The sequence below is a fragment of the Ruditapes philippinarum genome, unplaced genomic scaffold (assembly GCF_026571515.1).
Source record: "Ruditapes philippinarum isolate M1 unplaced genomic scaffold, ASM2657151v2 ctg165_1_1_1_1, whole genome shotgun sequence".
NCBI lineage: Eukaryota > Metazoa > Mollusca > Bivalvia > Venerida > Veneridae > Ruditapes > Ruditapes philippinarum.
Window position 1 is genome coordinate 320,489 of NW_026859880.1, and position 20,455 is coordinate 340,943.

The 20,455-nt window shown below is 33.6% G+C and overlaps 2 protein-coding genes across 2 annotated transcripts in view; one reads left to right on the plus strand and one right to left on the minus strand.

The window, feature by feature from the left end:
* LOC132758187 (ATP-binding cassette sub-family F member 3-like) overlaps positions 1-15,815 on the plus strand; it is a 30,531-nt gene extending 14,716 nt beyond the window's left edge. Inside the window, exons 13-19 of the mRNA XM_060749743.1 lie at positions 432-508; positions 1,497-1,541; positions 3,127-3,256; positions 6,574-6,754; positions 8,792-8,924; positions 9,621-9,708; positions 15,352-15,815. Of these exons, the coding sequence (XP_060605726.1) occupies positions 432-508; positions 1,497-1,541; positions 3,127-3,256; positions 6,574-6,754; positions 8,792-8,924; positions 9,621-9,708; positions 15,352-15,507 (810 nt within the window). The 3' untranslated portion in view covers positions 15,508-15,815. The remainder of the gene's footprint in view (positions 1-431; positions 509-1,496; positions 1,542-3,126; positions 3,257-6,573; positions 6,755-8,791; positions 8,925-9,620; positions 9,709-15,351) is intronic.
* LOC132758185 (uncharacterized) lies at positions 10,982-13,340 on the minus strand. Its single transcript, XM_060749741.1, has 2 exons — positions 12,529-13,340; positions 10,982-12,364 (listed from the first exon to the last, which is right to left on the minus strand). Exons 1-2 carry the CDS (start codon positions 12,867-12,869, stop codon positions 11,029-11,031), a joined length of 1,677 nt encoding a protein of 558 aa, XP_060605724.1. The 5' UTR covers positions 12,870-13,340; the 3' UTR covers positions 10,982-11,028.
* Positions 15,816-20,455: the final 4,640 nt, after the last annotated feature.

Sequence of the window (20,455 nt, forward strand, 5' to 3'; positions counted from 1 at the left end):
AACCAGTCATCATTTTCAGTAAAAACTTCAAAATATGTAGTGACTGAATACAAGTAAACAGGGCATGGATGTGCATTCTGTTCTTTGTCTGACTGGAGTAGATTCAGTTGTGGCTGGCAGGCTAACAGTGAACTGCCATCTTATGCTGTACTCTTTATATGTCTTTTAAATGTATATTTTCATTGGTTAGTTATCTATAAACATGGCTGCTGCAGATTCATAAATTAATTATTTTATTGTAAGTAACCATTTGTACACTTTACAGTATCATAAACCTTTTATAAAGGTCACTTGTCCTTAACAAGCAGCCTTTCAAGAAGTGTTTGATTTAGCTATTTTGGCCTATGTATATAAGCTAACACATTTGCAATGGAAAATTGTATACATGTTTTATGATAATGTAAAATTACAATATTTATTTATATTTTCAGGTGTTTATAGACAGATTTAGATATAATGCAAATAGGGCTTCTCAAGTACAGAGTAAATTAAAACTTTTAGAAAAATTGTGAGTATTTACACTTCATATTACATTTATTTGTGACTATAAATTTTTAATGTACATGTAACAATTTTAGCAATATTATATAGGCCAGTGTTGATTTTTTTCCTTCAACATTTTATGAATTACCCGGCTCACTTAATTCCCGGCTCAATTAATTTGGTTTTTATGAAGTCATTTAATAAGAGATTTTGTGGAGAAAAAATAAAACAAAGCAACAAATTAAAAATTTTCTATAGTCATTGGGAATTTCTTGATACCACTTTGGGTAAAAATGGGCATTTTTACTATTGGGAATCTTTTGAAGAAAGGAAAACTGCTGTAAGTAAATAGTAAGGTTATGAGTGTGACCATCTCTCAACTGTTGGACGGTATTACATTGTATCTTAGTAGTGAGTTGTTTTTTTCGGAAATGACACGCTGTTTAAAATCTTATTAAGTCAAACTGACGTCTATGATATTGCTGCGCTTTGAAGTCGCACCTTCATAACAGGTAGCAACTCTTACATCTGTGTGATTCAGGACTTTGTAAGGGTTATACAAAGTTTATTACTGATAATTTTATGTGTTCATATTGAAAAATAAAATTACTTAATTTTCTTCTACATGACTAAACATTAAAATTGGCACATGAATATGTTGACCTTTAAGTTACCTTTATATCATGGTTTGAACGCCCTCCCCCTATTCCTAGCTTGGTAGACTAGGTACTTTTATTCTGAGTGTACCAGGCAGGCACCAAAACAAGAGCTACCTTTTTAATCCATTTAATATTAGATTACCTCCTTTTTGGTGTTAAAGACCTTATTTTCCTCTTGTAAAAATTATTAAAATTTATACTATGATTATGGTGCCAGCTTTATTGGGTAATTTGTAATTTGAGACAATATGTATTGAAGTGTCAATTAAGGTCATTGTATTAAAATGAACAGTTATGATCATACAAGAAGATAGGCACTAGAATGGTGTAATTTTATGTTTAAATCTTTTTCAGACCTCCATTAGAACCTCCAGGTAAAGAAAGTGAGGTCACTATAAGGTAAATATGGCATTATGATATTGTCACTTTAAATAATTGTTAGAACAAATTCTGTAAAAGAATTCCACTTAGGTTCAGAAATCTAAAAAAAATCCTGTAAAAATTTGAATACCATATTGAAACTTTGATTAAAATACATTGTTTAAAAGATATAATTCAAGTCTTTTAATAAATTCTTTGAAGTTGCATACAAAATTTATCAGCACAATGTATTTATAGAATGCTTGAGGGATAGCATTTGTATAAAATATTTTTTGTAGATTTGGCGCTATGTCATTCAATGCTGCTTTTGTGCGAAGTTCTTATTTATGTTATGACATTTTTTATATGTATACATATTTGTCAGATTGTCAAGAAACCAATTATACACCACACACTATTCACTTAAAACCATATTTGTCAGATTGTCAGGAAACCAATTAAACACCACACACTGTTCACTTAAAACCATAATGAAACCAATTGTACACCACACACTGTTCACTTAAAACCATATTTGTCAGATTGTCAGGAAACCAATTATACACCACACACTGTTCACTTAAAACCATATTTGTCAGATTGTCATGAAACCAATTGTACACCACACACTGTTCACTTAAAACAATATTTGTCAGATTGTCAGGAAACCAATTATTCACCACACACACTGTTCACTTAAAACCAATCTTTGCCATTGAGTCTAATTATCATTTGTCCATTGCTGCCAATTAAGATACCATTAACAAATAAAACATGGCCTTGAGGGCAATATGCAAATTTACGGACTGGTTGGTCAGACTGAGGAAGGTATATGGCCCGAAGCGCAGCTGAGGGACATATACCTTCCGAGGTCTGACCAACCAGTCCGTAAACCTGTATTTTGCCCGAAAGGCCATGTTTTATTTGTTATATTATACCAAATCTAAATCCTTTCACCCCTTTTGTTGCTGTCATTTTTACTATAATTTGCTTTCAAATAATAATTTATTTGTTCAGTGTGTGAAATATCTCAAACCCTAGTCGGATTTTTTATTATTATTTTCAAGCGATACAGCAAAAAAAAAAATCATGCTCTTCTTTTGTTATTCAATTTTTGTTTATCAAACTAAACTGGCAAAAAACCCGAACTTTTAGATTTTCACAAACTGTATAAATAAAATTTATAATCAATTTAAAGACAAATCATGACTTTTGATTAACATGTAATAAATTTATGTAAAACAAAACAATAAATTCAGTAAAAAGAATCATTTAACAACAAAATAAAATATTATACCTCATTTGCATACGCCCTTCTATATTTAATATGACGTCATCCGGTCCATATAAGAATTATGGACCGCCCCCGGTCTGTATGCGGTTTATGGACCGGATGACGTCATATTAAATATAGAATGGCGTATGCAAATGAGGTATAATATTTTAGGATAACTAGTTGTTCACTTGCAGAGAAATTGATAATTACTGGTTAGTTATCCAGAAAAGCCGGCTAGATAGACGATCTCCGAGTTATGACCAAAAAATGTGTAAAATTTTGGGTTAAAGCCAAACAAACAACCAATTTTTTCACCGTCTTTATTAATCTATTTTTTTTATTTTCAAGGTTTCCTGAATGTGAAAAATTGTCTTCAAATATATTACAATTGGACGAGTTGCAATTTTACTATAGTAAAGATAGGATAATCTTTGATAATGTTGATTGTAATGCCAATATGTCTTCAAGAATTTGTATAGTAAGTATATTTAAAAATTAGTAAATTTGTTGCTAGGATACTGGTATATTTAATCATTGGTTGCTAGGTTACTGGTAAAAGTATATTTAATTACTGGTTGCTAGGATACTGGTAAAATATATATTTAAATACTGGTTGCTAGGATACTGGTAAAAATATATTTAATTCATGGTTGCTAGGTTGCTGGTAAAAGTATATTTAAAATATATTTAATTATGCCCCCATTTCGAAGAAAAGGGGGTATATTGCTTTGCACTTGTCGGTCCGTCGGTCCGTAGACCAAATGGTTTCCGAGTGATAACTAAAGAACCCTTAGGCCTAGGAACTTCAAACTTGGTATGGTGATTGGTCATGACCAGTAAATGACCCCTATTGATTTTGGGGTCAAGGGGTCAAAGGTCAAGGTCACATTGACCTTGTAAGCAAAAACGGTTTCCGATCAATAACTAAAGAACCTTAAGGCCTAGGAACTTCAAACTTGGTATGGTGATTGGTCATGATCAGTAGATGACCCCTATTGATTTTGGGGTCAAGGGGTCAAAGGTCAAGGTCACATTGACCTTATAAGCAAAAACGGTTTCCGATCAATAACTAAAGAACTTTAAGGCCTAGGAACTTCAAACTTGGTATGGTGATTGGTCATGATCAGTAGATGACCCCTATTGATTTTGGGGTCAAGGGGTCAAAGGTCAAGGTCACATTGACCTCTTGGGTAAAAACAGTTTCAGATCAATAACAAAAGAACCCTTAGGCCTAGGAACTTCAAACTTGGTATGGTGATTGGTTATGACCAGGAGATGACCCCTAATGATTTTGGGGTCAAGGGGTCAAAGGTCAAGGTCACATTGACCTTGTAGGTAAAAACGGTTTCCGATCAATAACTAAAGAACCCTTAGGCCTAGGAACTTCAAACTTGGTATGGTGATTGGTCATGACCAGCAGATGACCTATTGATTTTGGGGTCAAGGGGTCAAGGTCACATTGACCTTGTAGGTAAAAACGGTTTCTGATCAATAACTAAAGAACCCTTAGGCCTAGGAACTTCAAACTTGGTATGGTGATTGGTTATATCCAGCAGATGACCACTATTGATTTTGGGGTCAAGGGGTCAAAGGTCAAGGTCACATTGACCTTGTAAGCAAAAACGGTTTCCGATCAATAACTAAAGAACTTTAAGGCCTAGGAACTTCAAACTTGGTATGGTGATTGGTCATGATCAGTAGATGACCCCTATTGATTTTGGGGTCAAGGGGTCAAAGGTCAAGGTCACATTGACCTCTTGGGTAAAAACGGTTTCGGATCAATAACAAAGAACCCTTAGGCCTAGGAACTTCAAACTTGGTATGGTGATTGGTTATGACCAGGAGATGACCCCTATTGATTTTGGGGTTAAGGGGTCAAAGGTCAAGGTCACATTGACCTTGTAGGTAAAAATGGTTTCCGATCAATAACTAAAGAACCCTTAGGCCTAGGAACTTCAAACTTGGTATGGTGATTGGTCATGACCAGCAGATGACCTATTGATTTTGGGGTCAAGGGGTCAAAGGTCAAGGTCACATTGACCTTGTAGGTAAAAACGGTTTCTGATCAATAACAAAAGAACCCTTAGGCCTAGGAACTTCAAACTTGGTATGGTGATTGGTTATATCCAGCAGATGACCCCTATTGATTTTGGGGTTAAGGGGTCAAAGGTCAAGGTCACATTGACCTTGTAGGTAAATACGGTTTCTGATCAATAACTAAAGAACCCTTAGGCCTAGGGACTTCAAACTTGATATGGTGATTGGTCATGATCAGTAGATGACCCCTATTGATTTTGGGGTCAAGGGGTCAAAGGTCAAGGTCACATTGACCTCTTAGGTAAAAACGGTTTCCGATCAATAACTAAAGAACCCTTAGGCCTAGGAACTTCAAACTTGGTATGGTGATTGGTCATGACCAGCAGATGACCCCTATTGATATTGGGGTTAAGGGGTCAAAGGGCAAGGTCACATTGACCTTGTAGGTAAAAATGCTTTCCAATCAATAACTTAAGAACCCTTAGGCCTAGGAACTTCAAACTTGGTATGGTAATTGGTCATGACCAGCAGATGACCTATTGATTTTGGGGTCAAGGGGTCAAAGGTCAAGGTCACATTGACCTTGTAGGTAAAAACGGTTTCCGATCAATTAACTAAAAACGCTTAGGCCTAGGAACTTCAAACTTTGTATGATGATTGGTCGTGACCAGCAGATGACCCCTATTGGGTCAAGGGGTCAAAGGTCAAGGTCACATTGACCTTGTAAGTAAAAACGGTTTCTGATCAATAACTTAAGAACTCTTAGGCCTAGGAACTTCAAACTTGGTATGGTGATTTGTCATGACCAGCAGATTACCCCTATTGACTTTGGGATCAAGGGGTCAAAGGTCAAGGTCACATTGACATTGTAAGTAAAAACGGTTTCTGATCAATAACTAAAGAACGCTTCGGCCTAGGAACTTCAAACTTGGCATGGTGATTGGTTATGACCAGCAGATGACCCCTATTGATTTTGGGGTCAAAGGTCAAGGTCACATTGACCTTGTATGTTTAAACGGTTTCCGATCAATAACTAAAGAACCATTAGGCCTAGGAACTTAAAACTTGGTATGGTGATTGGTCATGACCAGCAGATGACCTTATGATTTTGGGGTCAAGGGGTCAAAGTTCAAGGTCACATTGACCTTGTAGGTAAAAACGGTTTCCGATCAATTAACTAAAAACGCTTAGGCCCAGGAACTTCAAAGTTTGTATGATGATTGGTCGTGACCAGCAGATGACCCCTATTGAGTTTTGGGTCAAGGGGTCAAAGGTTAAGGTCATGACCAGTAGATACTTGATAACCCTTATTAATTGTTTGATCACTGGGTAAGAAGTCATGCATAATAATCTTATCACATGACTAATTGGCTGCTGATAGGGGGCATACATGTTTTACAAACATATCTTGTTTTAATTGTAGGTTGCTTGTTAATTTTCATGTTACATCTTGATGTAATATTAACTTGATCACTGCCATCAGTATATAGCTAGGCCAGTATGGACATTTTCTCAAAGAATGAGAACCAAAACTGCTAAAATTAAATTAACAAGCTGGCTTATAGAAGGTCTGTGGTTCTACTAATTTGCAGACCTGGACTAAATCAATGCACAAAGGGGCACCAGAAATCTTCCTTTAGTAAAGTTGAAAAATCACCATATGACTTTAACATAGTTAGTATGACTTAAAACCCCAACAAAGAAAGACATGTGTACAACATTAACATGTATCTGCTAAAATTAACCGTTTTATTTTAGGTTGGTGAAAATGGTGCGGGTAAAACAACATTACTGAAAATATTATTAGGAGATTTATCTCCGACTAAAGGTATACGACACGTACACAGAAGTTTACGTATTGGTTACTTTAGTCAGCATCACGTAGATCAGCTTGAAATGGAACTGAATTCTATAGAACTTTTGCAACAAAGATTTCCTGGTGAGTTTAGATAGTGAAAAAAGAAAGTAGTCAACTGCAAATTTTTATTTTTCTTCTATTGCTTGTCCATTCATTATGCAGGATCATAAACGGATGTCAAAGACTAATTTCTTGATATATTTACCTCCCCTTGTAATCATAAGTCCTGTAACCCTTACATTGATCTAATTCAAAGTATACACTATTGCCATCCTGCATATCGACAAGTACTTTGGGAAGTTTTTATTTAAAGTGAGATTATTGGAAGAAAGGGAGAGATACTGTACTCACCTTGAAGTTGGCTTCACACTTTTGTTAAGTTTTTGCGCGTAAGTTGGTATTTCTAAAGAGTGAAAGACAAATACCCACCTGGGCAAAAGTCTACCATCCTAAAATGACACGGCAGACAAAAGCTGTTCCATGATGATTTACAGATTTTTAAAAAATGTATCAAGAGTTGAGTAAATATATAAATATTGTCAATCCACCAAATGCTTTACAAGTTCAATGATAGATATAACTTGAATAATCAATGACTACCCATTACTACAATTATAACCCATTTCCTAACATAGTTAGGGCTATATCTTTAGAACACAGGGCTATATTTTTAGAACACAGTTAGGGCTATATTTCATATCTTGACATTTTTTCAGGTCATTGCTGTTGTTTAAAGTTCTTTATTTTAGATATACATTTGTAAATGTTAAATTGACATTTTTCCTTAGCTTAAACTACAGTCGACATTGTATAAAGAGACCACTCAAGGGACTGCCAAAAAGTGGTCTCTTAATAAAGTGGTCTCTCAATAGAATTCTTGAAAAATCGAGATTTTTTTATATTACAAGTCATAGATATATTAACATCTTTTTATAAAAACAAAAAACTGTACAATATTATGTATGTTTTACTGTTTCATAATTACATTTATGCCTTTTTTTAAAGTCATGGATATGTGTTTGTTTTTAGTTGAAATTTGTGTACAAATGTGATCTACGCTCATAATACTATCAACAGGTCATTTTGATCATGAAACAAAGCATATTCAAATTGTCTTATAATGTTAATATTTGTTTATACACATCTGCTGCTGAACATACCTTCGTGTAATCAGCCAGAGCTCCAAATATTTTTTCATGTTTCTAGTTTTAAACTTCCTGATTTTTTCAGCAATTAGTTTTCACACTATCCCATTTCAAATTCAATAAGGTTTTTAGAGATCTAGGGTTTTTTTTCGATTTTTTATCAGGGTTATATTTAATGGGGTACAACATGTATTTTATAAAGCATCAGATGAGCACCTACACCATCAGCAATGAAAGGCTCGGTTCTGTAATGTTTAGTCTACTACATTTCACGATTTTATTTCGACTACAAACGACGACATTTGCTATTTACTCAGACACAATTCCATGCACGATTTCCTCATTAAATTTATCCGGACAATTAGTTGTCTGTCATTTTTTCGTTCGTTCCGACGTCATTTTCGACTTTATTTTCTGGAAGGGAGGTCACTCTGAGCACATGACAAAACTTTGCAAATGCGGTGTTGTGATACGTTATTGCACTGACAAAATATGTCACAATATATTACGATCGGAAAACTGTTCTTTTTTTCCGATTTTGAAACGATTGCAATTGTTATTCAATTCGTTTTTAAGCGACAATTATTTGTCACGGTCGTTTCCAATGACCATGAAAAATATTTGTTTGTTTGCTTGTACACATCAAACCTACTCGCTGATTACACAAGTGAGAATGCCCGTAGGGACGATTGTTTGTCACGGCCGTTTAATAGATACTTTAACACTTAAATCTGACTATTTGGGCCGACATTTAGTGGCCGCTGGCCGCGATATAAAATCGTCGTTTAATGGAATTAACTTATATAGTTAAAATCATCGGGAGGGATTTTATGTGGCCGCTTAATAAAAAAGTCGCTTAATAAAGGTGGACGCAAGTACGATGCCGACTGTAATTGATAATTTTAGTTGAATTGAACATAAATCTGAGTACAAGCTGCTTTGAAATGTAATTTTATAATTGGTTATTTTACAGGTCAGACTATTGAGCAATATAGAGGGGTGTTAGGGCAGTACGGTGTCAGCGGAGAGCTTGCTACACGACCTGTTACTAGTCTTTCTGGAGGTCAGAAGAGCCGAGTGGCTTTTGCAGTCATGAGTATGACCAAGTAAGTTTGTGTACAGTACAACTTCGGCAGAGTAACACCTTTCACGACACTAAAAAAATTATTGTTGCTGAGATTGTGAGGTGTTGCTTTAAAGAGGTTAAATGTAGAGTAATGTTTTACTTATAAAAAGGAATGATATTTTTGTTGTGAATACGTTATTGCTGTACAAAAGGCTGCTGCCCTGTAGAGTATTTTACTGTATCATAAAAGCTAATCCTATGATTAGTACAGTATCGAATCTGGTGTTCAGACCACATGTCTTTCTGTCAGTCTTTGTTAAGTTAACATATTGTATTCTTAAATCAAACAACATGTGGCAGTCAAACCTGTTCCACTGATAACCTCAGAATAGTCAAACTTTAGACTGGTTTTAGCGATTAAGAAGAGTTAACTAAATAATATCAATTTTGTCAGGTTTATTATAGCTTGTTGGGGCATCTGTGGCCGAGTGGTTAAGGTTGTTGACTTAAAACCACTTGCCCCTTTCCGCTCTTGGTTCAAATCCCACCATGGACTTTGGATTCTTTCATGTAAGGAAGGTATCCAGCTACTTACGGAATGTCAGGTGCCCATAATAAACGCTAGTTTGGACAACTTTTGTGAAATTGCAACTTAAGTTGCCAGCCCCAGCATAATGCTTGTTTTTGTGCTAATGGATAAACAAAAAGAAAATGAAATAATATTTGTTTGTTTCAGTCCAAATTTCTTCATCCTTGATGAACCTACCAATCACTTAGACATGGAGACGATAGAAGCACTCGGTTTTGCTCTCAAGAAATTTGCTGTAAGTATATGTCCTTGATACTAATAACATGCTGAATTTGTGCAATGAATTAGCCTGGATTAAAATCTGGAACAGGTGGTTCAAAGTTTACGGGATTTTTATATAAAAATAGACAAAAAAATCAGGTAAAAATAGTAAGAGCTTCTGGGGTCCGTCTGAACAGATAAATAGGCTGTTCTAGCTTTATTCTTGTGGCCAAGGCTGATCACAAATGTTTGAAATATTAAATTTATTTGTTGTGCCTCCTCCTTTGTGTTTTAGTAGCTCAAAAAGTATTTGACCAAGAGTCATGAAACTTTACAGGAATGTTGATCAGCATGTGTAGTCATGCACCTGGGTATTTTCATGTGGATTTATTTAGTTTTTTTAGAATTATTGCCCTTGACTTAACAAAAATTTGCAGGTTTCAAATTGTGTTGCACATAACTGAAAAATATTTGACCTAGAGTCATGAAACCTTACAGGAATGATGCTCAGCATGTGAAGTTGTGCACCTGGGGTTTTGATTGTGAATTTATATGTATTGTCAGAGATACTGCCCTTGACTTAGTGAAAATTTACAATTTTCAATTTGTGTCATGCATAGCTCAAAAAGTATTTAACCTGGAGTCATGAAACTTAACAGGAATGTTGGTCATCATGTGTAGTTGTGCACCTTGGGTTATTGTGGATTTATCCAAAATTTGTAGAGTTATTGCCCTTGACTTTGTAAAAACTGTTTATTATGTTGTGTTATTTGATCATTGAATGCTTGAGTTAGAACCAACCAACTTTACAGGAATAATGATCAACATCACTGTTAAGCTATGCACCTGGGACTTTGCATGTGGATTTTTTTCAGTTTTGTTAGAGTTATTGCCCTTCACTTACAGTAGTATAAATTTGCAATTTTTAACTTGTTCATGCATAGCTCAAAAAGTATTTGACCTGTAAGCTTGAAAGATTACAAGAATGTTGGTCAACATGTGTACTTGTTCGCTTGTGGATTTACTTAGTAAAAGATTTTTAGTTTTCAACTTGTGGCACATGTAGCCAAAAAATATTTGACCTAGAGTCATAAATTGACAAAACTGGAGTGTGGGAGCACCCGTGTCCTATGGACACATTTCAAGTTTCATATTTTTCAAACAGTTTAGTAGTTGTTTTTTTTGTAATACAACAAATAACAATTAAACCAGATGCATTCAAAAATGGGAATTCCAAAAGAAATTATCACCTATAATTGATAAAACATGTTATACTCTTTGCATACATTTTGAGAGAAAGGCATATATTTAAAAACATGTTTATTTTTCTTTTGTGAATCATTTGTTTTACTGATTAGATGTCAAACACTTCAATATTGTCATCTGTATATCTACTTATACATATCTTTGTCATTTGTTGATTACAACAGACTGACTCTATATCTTTTCCACTATCAGCTTTTACAACCTCTCCTATAAACTCACCATCACAAGTAAACTGTAAAATATTATTGGAGAAATGTCCAGATACCAGCACACTACCTGCTTCAGTGAGATAACAACATCCAGCCCAATCTAATTGTTCACCATTGAATGATGTAATAATCTGACCATTGTTGTCTAGTACTATCAGTCCATTATCATTGCCAGCAACATAAATCCTAGTAGCATCCTTACTGATAGCTAGACTGCCTATGCCAGAGAACAGCTTATGTCCACTGAACTGATTAATTTTCCTACCTGACAATGTATAGATATATACTTCTGAGGAATCATCTGAGATATATAAATTATTGTTTGCATATGCAAGACAAACACATTTATAATCGGTGTATATCTTGTTTGTTGTTTTCATTTTTCGTTCTAGAGAAATGAATTGAACTTCCTGTGTTGATGGAATAGTTACTGCTACTTGTGTGTTATTGATCATGCACACTTGATATGGCCTTTCAGGTAGGTCACAGTAGTCTGTGACAGTATAGTTGTAACTGTGTAACCGTTTAAGTTTCATGTTTTCTAAATCAGCTAGAATTATTGTTCCATCTTCCATACAGCAGGCAGTCCTGATATAACAATCTTTTTTATCTGACTTAACTTTTACATTATATGATTGATTACCTTTAATCTGAAATAAATTGTCAGCAGTCATTGTAGGTTTCTCTGATAGAATGCATATGGTCTTCTTTTGTTCTAACTGTGTAAGAATTGTTCTGTCAGGTTGAAACTCTATGTCTTCTACTATATTTTTTATTTTGGCATGCTCGATATATTTGTTGGCAACATTTGCAGCATCTTCTCCCATTTTCACATAAACAAACACTTCAGGATGACTTGTGTTTGTAGATGCTAACTTATCATTAGCTGATCTAATCCTGGACTTGTTTGCTTGTAGCTGTTTTAAAACATCTTCGATTTTGTCTTCAAGACATTTGACTTTACTTTCTATCTCATCTATAGAACTTTTCTCCAGCTTGTCAAGATGGTCATTGATTTCTTGACGGAATTTTCTGATATCAGCCAGTATTTCTGCTTTCCTCTTTAATAGCCTTTGTTTATCCTGTTTAAATCTATCAGCTTGTTTTTCAAGGGTCTTGGCTATTTCCTTGAGTTTTGTTTGAATGTCTCTCGAATTGACTTGGTAAGTATTGTTTTTGATAAATTCTGGTATGTAGAATGTGTCCTTACATAATCTGAAAAATAAGTTCAAACAATTTTTGGGGCTATGAGATGACAGAGGAGATGATATTTTATGTAGTGTAATATATTTAAGATAGTCTAAGAATATTATGTAAAGTACCTACTAAACATTCCATATACTTACTTAAAAAATATTTGTTTAAATACTATAGTTTACCTGTGATCAACTGCCATACATGTAGAACAGCCAACATTATCATGGTTCTGACAGTACATATCAATGTGTTTATGACTGTGCATGTCACATGTCTCTGCTGGTGCCATCGTCATAGCTTTGCTGGCTCCTGACTTAACCTGAGATTTATCCAATACCTTGTGATCAGCACATAAAGGCACTTTACTGTGAACTTTGACACAACTAACACAGAAATAATCGTGACAATCTACACAGTATTTTTCACCTTCAGTGTTCCTGCCTTCATTTCTACACATTGAACATAATACGTCAAATATTTCATCCGAAAGAGTATCCGTATCAAATTGTCGACCTGTAGCCATTTTGTCTTTTTCCCGACAACGTTGATCTATTTACATTGCAAAATCAATAAAATTGTCTCTGTTTCTTTCACAGTTATTTTAAATCTAAACATTGATATACTCTATAATTAAGATAACTGAAGGCCTTAAGTATCTTCTACATTGTACTCCTGGAAAAATATCAATTTCTACATAATATTTTTTTCATTGATATAAATCCTCTCCTATTGCTAAATAATGTTTAAATGATTTGACCTACTTTTGGTTAAACTTATCAAAGGTGCCCTTATACCTCTTTGCACACAGTCTAACTTAATCTGTTGAAAAATTATCCAAAGTTTATCATAATCAATACTAAATTGTTAAACTTTATATAGGTATAAATAAAATGTTTACATAGGGCTGGTTTAACATTATGCTATTTAAATCAATATAACATAGAAGAAAATATCTACTTGATAAAAAGAAAACTAACTTTATCTTCACTCGCAAAGCAAGTGGTGTACATATACATGTATATATTAGTCCTTTGTTATTATGCCCCGCCGATGACATTGGAAGGGGGATATTGTTTTGGCGTTTCCGTCCTTCCGTCAGTCCATTCTCATTTTGTGTCGCACATACCTCAAAAAGTATTTGACCTAGGGTCATGAAACTTTACAGGAATGTTGATCAGCATGTGAAGTTGGGCAACTGGGTATTTTCATGTGGATTTATTTTGTATGTTTAGAGTTATTGCCCTTGACTTAGTAAAAATTTGCAATTATCAACTTGTGTGGCATATAACTCAAAAAGTATTTGACCTAGAGTCATGAACCCTTACAGGAATGTTACTCAACATGTGAAGTTGTGCACCTGGGGTTTTGCTGGTGGATTTATTCTGATTTGTTGGAGTTATTGCCCTTGATTTAGTAAAATTTGCAATTTTCAACTTGTGCTGCATGTAGCTCAAAAAGTTTTTGACCTAGGGTCATGAAATTTTACAGGAATGTTGATCAGCATATGTAGTTGTGCACCTGGGTATTTTTGTGGATTTATTTCAGTATTTTTAGAGTTATTGCCCTTAACTTAGTAAACATTTACAATTTTCAATGTGTGTCACACCTATTTCAAAAAGTATTTGACCTGAGTCAAAAAAATTAAGGGATGTTGATCGCGTGAAATTTTTGCACCTATTGTTTCGGTGGATTTTTTGTTTTGTCAGATTATTTCCCCTTTATTATAAAAATTTGAATTTTTAATTTTGTCAAGCGTAGCAAAAAAAATTTGACCCAGGTCATAAAATTTTCAGAAGTTTATTAGTGTGTTGTTGTGCACCGGGGTTTTTTGGGGGTTTTTTTAATATTTTAAGTTTTTCCTTTTTGATAAATTTGATTTTTAAAATTTGTCACATGTAGCCAAAAATTTTTAGTAGGTCCCTGAAAAATTTTCAGGGAAGTTTATCAGCTGTAAAATTTTGCCCTGGTTTCGTTGACTTTATTTTTTGTCAGACTATTTCCCTTGACTTAGTTTCGCTTGTGAATTTATGTTTTGTCAGAGTTATTGCCCTTGACTTAGTGAAAATTTTCAATTTGTGTTGTGCATAGCTCAAAATGTGTTTAACCTAGAGTCATGAAACTTAACAGGAATGTTGGTCAGCATGTGTAGTTATGGTCCTTGGGTTCCCCAGTATTTGTAAAGGTCTTGCCCTTTACTTAGTAAAAGATATTTAGTTTTCAACTTGTGGCACATGTAGCCCAAAAATATTTGACCTAGAGTCATAAGATTGACAAAACAGTGAGTTTGGGGGCACCGTGTCCTATGGACACATTTCGAGTTTTATGCTTACCAGTGTGAAACTGGATTTTATCTGTGTGATAAAATTCATATCACCACAGTATATCATCCACAGTCTGGGTGATATAACTCTGCCGAACTTAATAGTCTGTATGTTGTAAGTTTTATGACTTCGTAAATTTGTAAATTTACGTAAAAGTTTATTGTTGCAATTTTGTTTTAAATGGCATATTTCTCAATTCAATTTGCATTATTTAACTAATATTGTTTAATGTTACACCTCAATAATGACAACAATCTTCAATTACCTTTGATTGCACATGGTGTGTGTAGGTGCTGAACTTAAGACATCATCTTTATATATGTTTATTTTTTTCCATGCTTCAATGAAAACAGTCGAAAAAATTGCTCTTACGATACTTAAATGCATAAAACACAAAGAAAAATTGTTGTTTTTTTTTTTCATGAATATGCTACAAGTGAGATAATATCCACAATTTCACTTGGACTGGTGAAAATACAACAATTTTCTCACTATTCAGTGTGATACTGTTTACAGCATATCCATTCAAAACAAACAAGCAAAATATCCTCTGTATATCAATAGTCTTTCAATAGCTGGAAAGTTTTTGATGGTGAAAAATTGTTTTCATTAAAGTTAGGCCAAGAAATTCTCGAATTATCTGATAATTACACCTGCTATGTAACTTGATTTCATCAATTTTAGGGAGGAGTTATTCTGGTATCTCACGACGAGCGTCTTATAAAGATGGTGTGCGAAGAACTCTGGGTGGTTCGAGACAAGAAGGTGGTGTCATTAGAGGGCGGGTTCCCACAGTACAAACAGATTGTCGAGGAAGAATTAAGAGCACAAGGCTGTTGATGAAGGCCTCTATCTTAGCCATTGTTATATTTATATATACAATATGTTCCTTAGTTGTACATGTTAAAACTACACGCATACAGTCTAACACTGTGGTTAAAAGCCACTTTCAATAAATTACTGTGGTTTCAGGCCACCTTCAATAGGTAAATTTGGTAAAGGCCACTTTTAATTATGAACAACAAAATAACCTTTTTAGGAATGGCCTTAAATTCAAAACTTACATTTGAACAATTAAAATACTAAAATTTATTTGTTAGGATTGTTTTTTTTTCAAATTTTTAATATGCACAGTTGCTACTATGTCCTTCTGACTGTAACACTTTTTCTCATATAACATGTACAAGTTATTTGTGTCCAAGGCCTCAACACCACGTTAAAACGAGGTTCTGATATATAAAATTGTAGTTTGTTTTTCTTTCTCTCACTAACACATGCTGAAACCAACATTATTTATTGACTAGTATCTTTAATATTAAGAGTGTTGGTGACTTATATAAAACCGTTACCATTGGTAGTGGTTTCAGTTCATTAAGGTGAAGGTCATGGTCATGAAGATTAAATAGTTTCTTTACAGTAATATCATGTTTTAAGCTTTCTTTTAAAACAAAAGACTGGTTGTTATGTAAATGTCTAACTGTATTTAAAGGGACTCCACTGAGGTTTTTTGACATGATGTGACTGAAAATAATTTTTCGAGATAAATGTTCCATTTGATGTTGGTCTAGACCAATAACTTATGTGCAAACTTTCAGACCATTCGTGAACTCCGTTTTTCCAGAATAATTGTGAAATATGGCCCAAAATTAAAAGGCGTTGCGACGCTTTTCACTCAAACCATTATCACAAAAATAAGGTTTTCAATTTATTTTTGAGTTTCTTTCTTAACTATCATTTGCATATTTTTCTGCTTTACGTGCCCTAGCTTATCTGTGTAAAAATTCAAGCTTTTTGTTTTTAGGTTTTTCGAGCTCCTTTAAAATACCAGTTCAGGTTACGTGTGATCTAGATAAAGATGTTCCATAATTATGACAGTTGGCGTTTTACATTTAAACTCCCGTGTTAAACATCATGATATTTCTTTATGTATACTAATATATTCAAGTTTTTTGTATGATAATTAATTTAAAAACTTACACACAATGATTACAGTGTAAATTATTTTTTTGTTCACAAACTGCCTTTACCCTTTTAAAGGGTAAGATAAGATTTTTTTCTGTGAAAAAGTAAAAAGATTTTTTTACATATTTGAATGTATATATTTGAAATCATGGCTATTTATAAACTTTCCAATGCATTTAAAATAGCATGCCTCCAGATAGAATGGCAATGTGCTTTTATTTTCTGTTGGAAACACATTTCCACATTTCTGTGTTGATTCAAACTAAGTATTTTATTAATTTTATCTTGGAAAAGTGCATCATATAACTGTAAGCCTTTTTCAAAACAGCCTCACACGAGCTATTTATAATGCGACAAGTGTCGTTTGTTTCTAAAAATGGAAGACCTTGAAACAAATTGTCTACTTTACAAATTTTATATAGAGACCGGACCTGTAGATTAGAGGTATCGTGGGATTTCTTTGATGTTTATGTATTTTATCTTCGGGAAATTTCATTTCCCACCTTTATTCTTTTGATTTGACAATTATATGAAATGATTTATCTAAAAATAACATATTTAACCATAAGAAATATGTAGGCTACTTGAAGTGAGATGAATCTTTAAAAAATATAACTTTAATTATAACAAGCTTTTTAGAAATGTATACATACTAATGTATTCACAATCGGCCAAAATTTTTGAGTATATGCTATGAACAAAATTTGACATATCAAGTTTATGTAAGAATTAAATTAAATCTGGGGGGCATCCCTGTTTTAAAGTGGTTTACAACAAAAGAAAAAATTGCAGGGGGGTCCCGGGTTTTTTTTATGGGTATCATTATTTCAACATATGTTAAAAAATGATAATTTGGGTGTATGTCACCCCCCTTTGGGTTGTAAATACCCATGGTCAAAATTTTCAGATGGGATCTTTTTTATTTTTTTTTTTTATATTCAAAAACAGATAAAATTCATACATTTTGTTTTGGGAAATCAAAAATTTAAGGGTCACTAATTGGGGTTAAGGGGAAAAAAAAAATTTTTAAAAAATCTCATAAAAAATTACTATTTTTTCTTCCTAATGAAAAAAAAGCATAAAGTTTGGTTCATTTTGTTTCACTAAACTTAGTTTAAAAAAAAATTTTGGGGTAAAAAATTTAATTTGTTTATTTTCAAATAAGTCATTTTATGATTTGTAGTTACACTGTTTATATCAAATGAATGATTTTTTTCCACTTTTCATCATAAAGTTGTCCATTGTGTTCACCAGAACACTCAACAGGATTGCCAGTGATCACTTAGGTTAGCAATCATGGCCTTGGGCGGCAAAATTAATTGTCCATACTGACAAGGTTGTCCACCAGCCTGTGTGTATCAAGAATATACTTTACAAATATCATATGGACAAGAAAAATCAAAGCACAGAAGGCGCTGAATTTGTTTGGGTCTCAAAATGTCAGAAAGGTGAAGGTTGTGAGATTATAAAACAATTTGTTTTTGTATAGTGCCACCAATACTTTCCAGCGTTTTAATTATAGTAGATTGGCTATAAGACTAATTGCAACACTGATATTCGATCCATGTAATGTTTATTTGACCTAAACAATTTGAAAAAAAAAGATTTGCCTTAACTTGGATTTGAACTCCAGACCTCTCACTTCCTAAGCGAGCGTGTAAACCACTCGGCCACGGTGAATTTATAGTTAATGGCCTGAAGAAAACCATATTATTCTAGTTAGGGTTTGTAACGACGCTAACTGTTATATAACACTTGTGTAAATAATCATGGCGCTTACCATAAGCATGTATATCTATAAAGAATAAAACAATATTAGAAATATTCGACCATTCGGGAATTATTTTGCTTGAAATTTAATCCGCCTGTCATGTGACCATATTTACGCAGTGATCTCCCCTAAATTTTTTCGGCCTATGTGTAACATATAAAGGGAAGTAACCGTTTCAAAAAAGGGGACTACTTTCGGCACTTGCAATTAACAGCATTAGAGTCTGACATTTCGCTACCATTATTTGTTTGGTCTGACGACCCAAACAAATAAAAATGATAGAGAAAAAACAGACAAGTAAGTCAAACTTAGATTTTGCCGGCCCTGATGGCCTCCTTGATTACTTCAGGCGTAACAGAAACTTGGAAACACCAAAGTTATTGGTAAAGGTTTGCATTCTGCAGTAATATGATAATACATTATTGTTACTATAGCATTCATACAAATGTCTGTTTTATGAAAGTGTATGTCAAAAGTGTAAATTATTTTAAATTTATTCAGTATCATGTTGGAAATTATAAAAATGTTTAGTTAGTTGATTTTGAGTGGGTTTGTTAACTTTATCTACCAAGTACCTAATGAATTTATCTTAGAGCTGTTGAATTTAAGACATGAGCTTCAGAACAGTAACACATTAATGTTCTTTTTTATATGCTTCTTTTATTTTTTTTTTCAAGAGGCATTTCTTATAAAAATATTGGCTTCCAGCCAAACTATGAATCCTTTATGAAAATATTGGATTCCAGCAAAAAGTTTCCATTTCATTCCAAAAATGCCTAGTTACCATAAAGTTTTTGAAGTTTTGCAATGAAAATATAATATAAAGTTTGAACCAACACTTGGTGTAAGAAATGCTTTTTATGGGATATCTTTATAGGTTAAACACATTAATACAGAGTAATGACTTCTCTGTGGTTTTCTTTTAACAGTCAATGCCCCTACTGGATTAAGTTATCTTATCAAACCAAGGGGATACAATATTCAGCAACAGCTGTCAGAAGGAAATGTTGAATTATTATTCAATGAGCAACAAATAATAAGTTATCTTTTTATGCCCCCACAATGTGGGAGCATATAGCGTTGCACTTGTCCGTCCGTCAGTCCGTCTGTACGTCCCGAAATCTTGTGAACGCAACTCCTCCTAAACCGGATGGCAGATTTTGCTTAAACTTACAGAGATGAACAACCTTAATGTGTAGATGGTATTAAAGGAAGGAATTTTTGCTGCGACCAAATTTAACAGAATTATGGCCCTTTGTTGATTTTTAGTTTTCAACTTGTTGCACACGTAGTCCAAAAAATATTTGACCTAGAGTCATAAGATTGACAGAACAGTGGCATGTGGGGGCATCCGTGTCCTATGGACACATTTCTAGTTTTAATTCAGTATAGATTACAAGATTAACAATTTTGAGAAGTTTGTCTATAAATGTTCAATAACTATGTCTTGCTTACTAAGTTGGTTGTACCTTTTGTTGATTCTTGAATTTTACATGAAACCTGAAACTTTACATTGAAACAAACATATTACATGATAAAAGTAATAACTTGATATTGATCATGCCTTGCATAGTAAAACTATGTGACAAAATATATGTTTATTCTGTGATGAAGAAAAATAAATTTTTTACAAGCAAGTATTTTTCCTTGTTGTTCTTTCCCTTTGTTCAGCCAATAGGGCTACAAATTTATTTTGTTAATTATAATTGTCCCCCTGCATACATGCATACGTTAGTTCATAAAAAATTATAGAAAAAATCTTCAAATACAAAGATTACGTTTGGAGTAAGACAGGAATAGTCATTAGTGAACTAATCCTAATCCAAACACCTAGTCTAAATTCTCTACTAACAGCAGGCCTTTCCCCAGGCGCTTCAAGCACCACGCTCCCACTGTGCCTTATAACTCCAAAATTAATCTCACCGATGTGCCATGAAATTTATAGCGGCACTTGATTTTTACGATCACTCTATCGTTCAATTGTTTACAACTTTGTAAAGCGCTTGCAAAATTTGACAATAAACACAGTGGATAGTGTTAAACAATAACCTAACT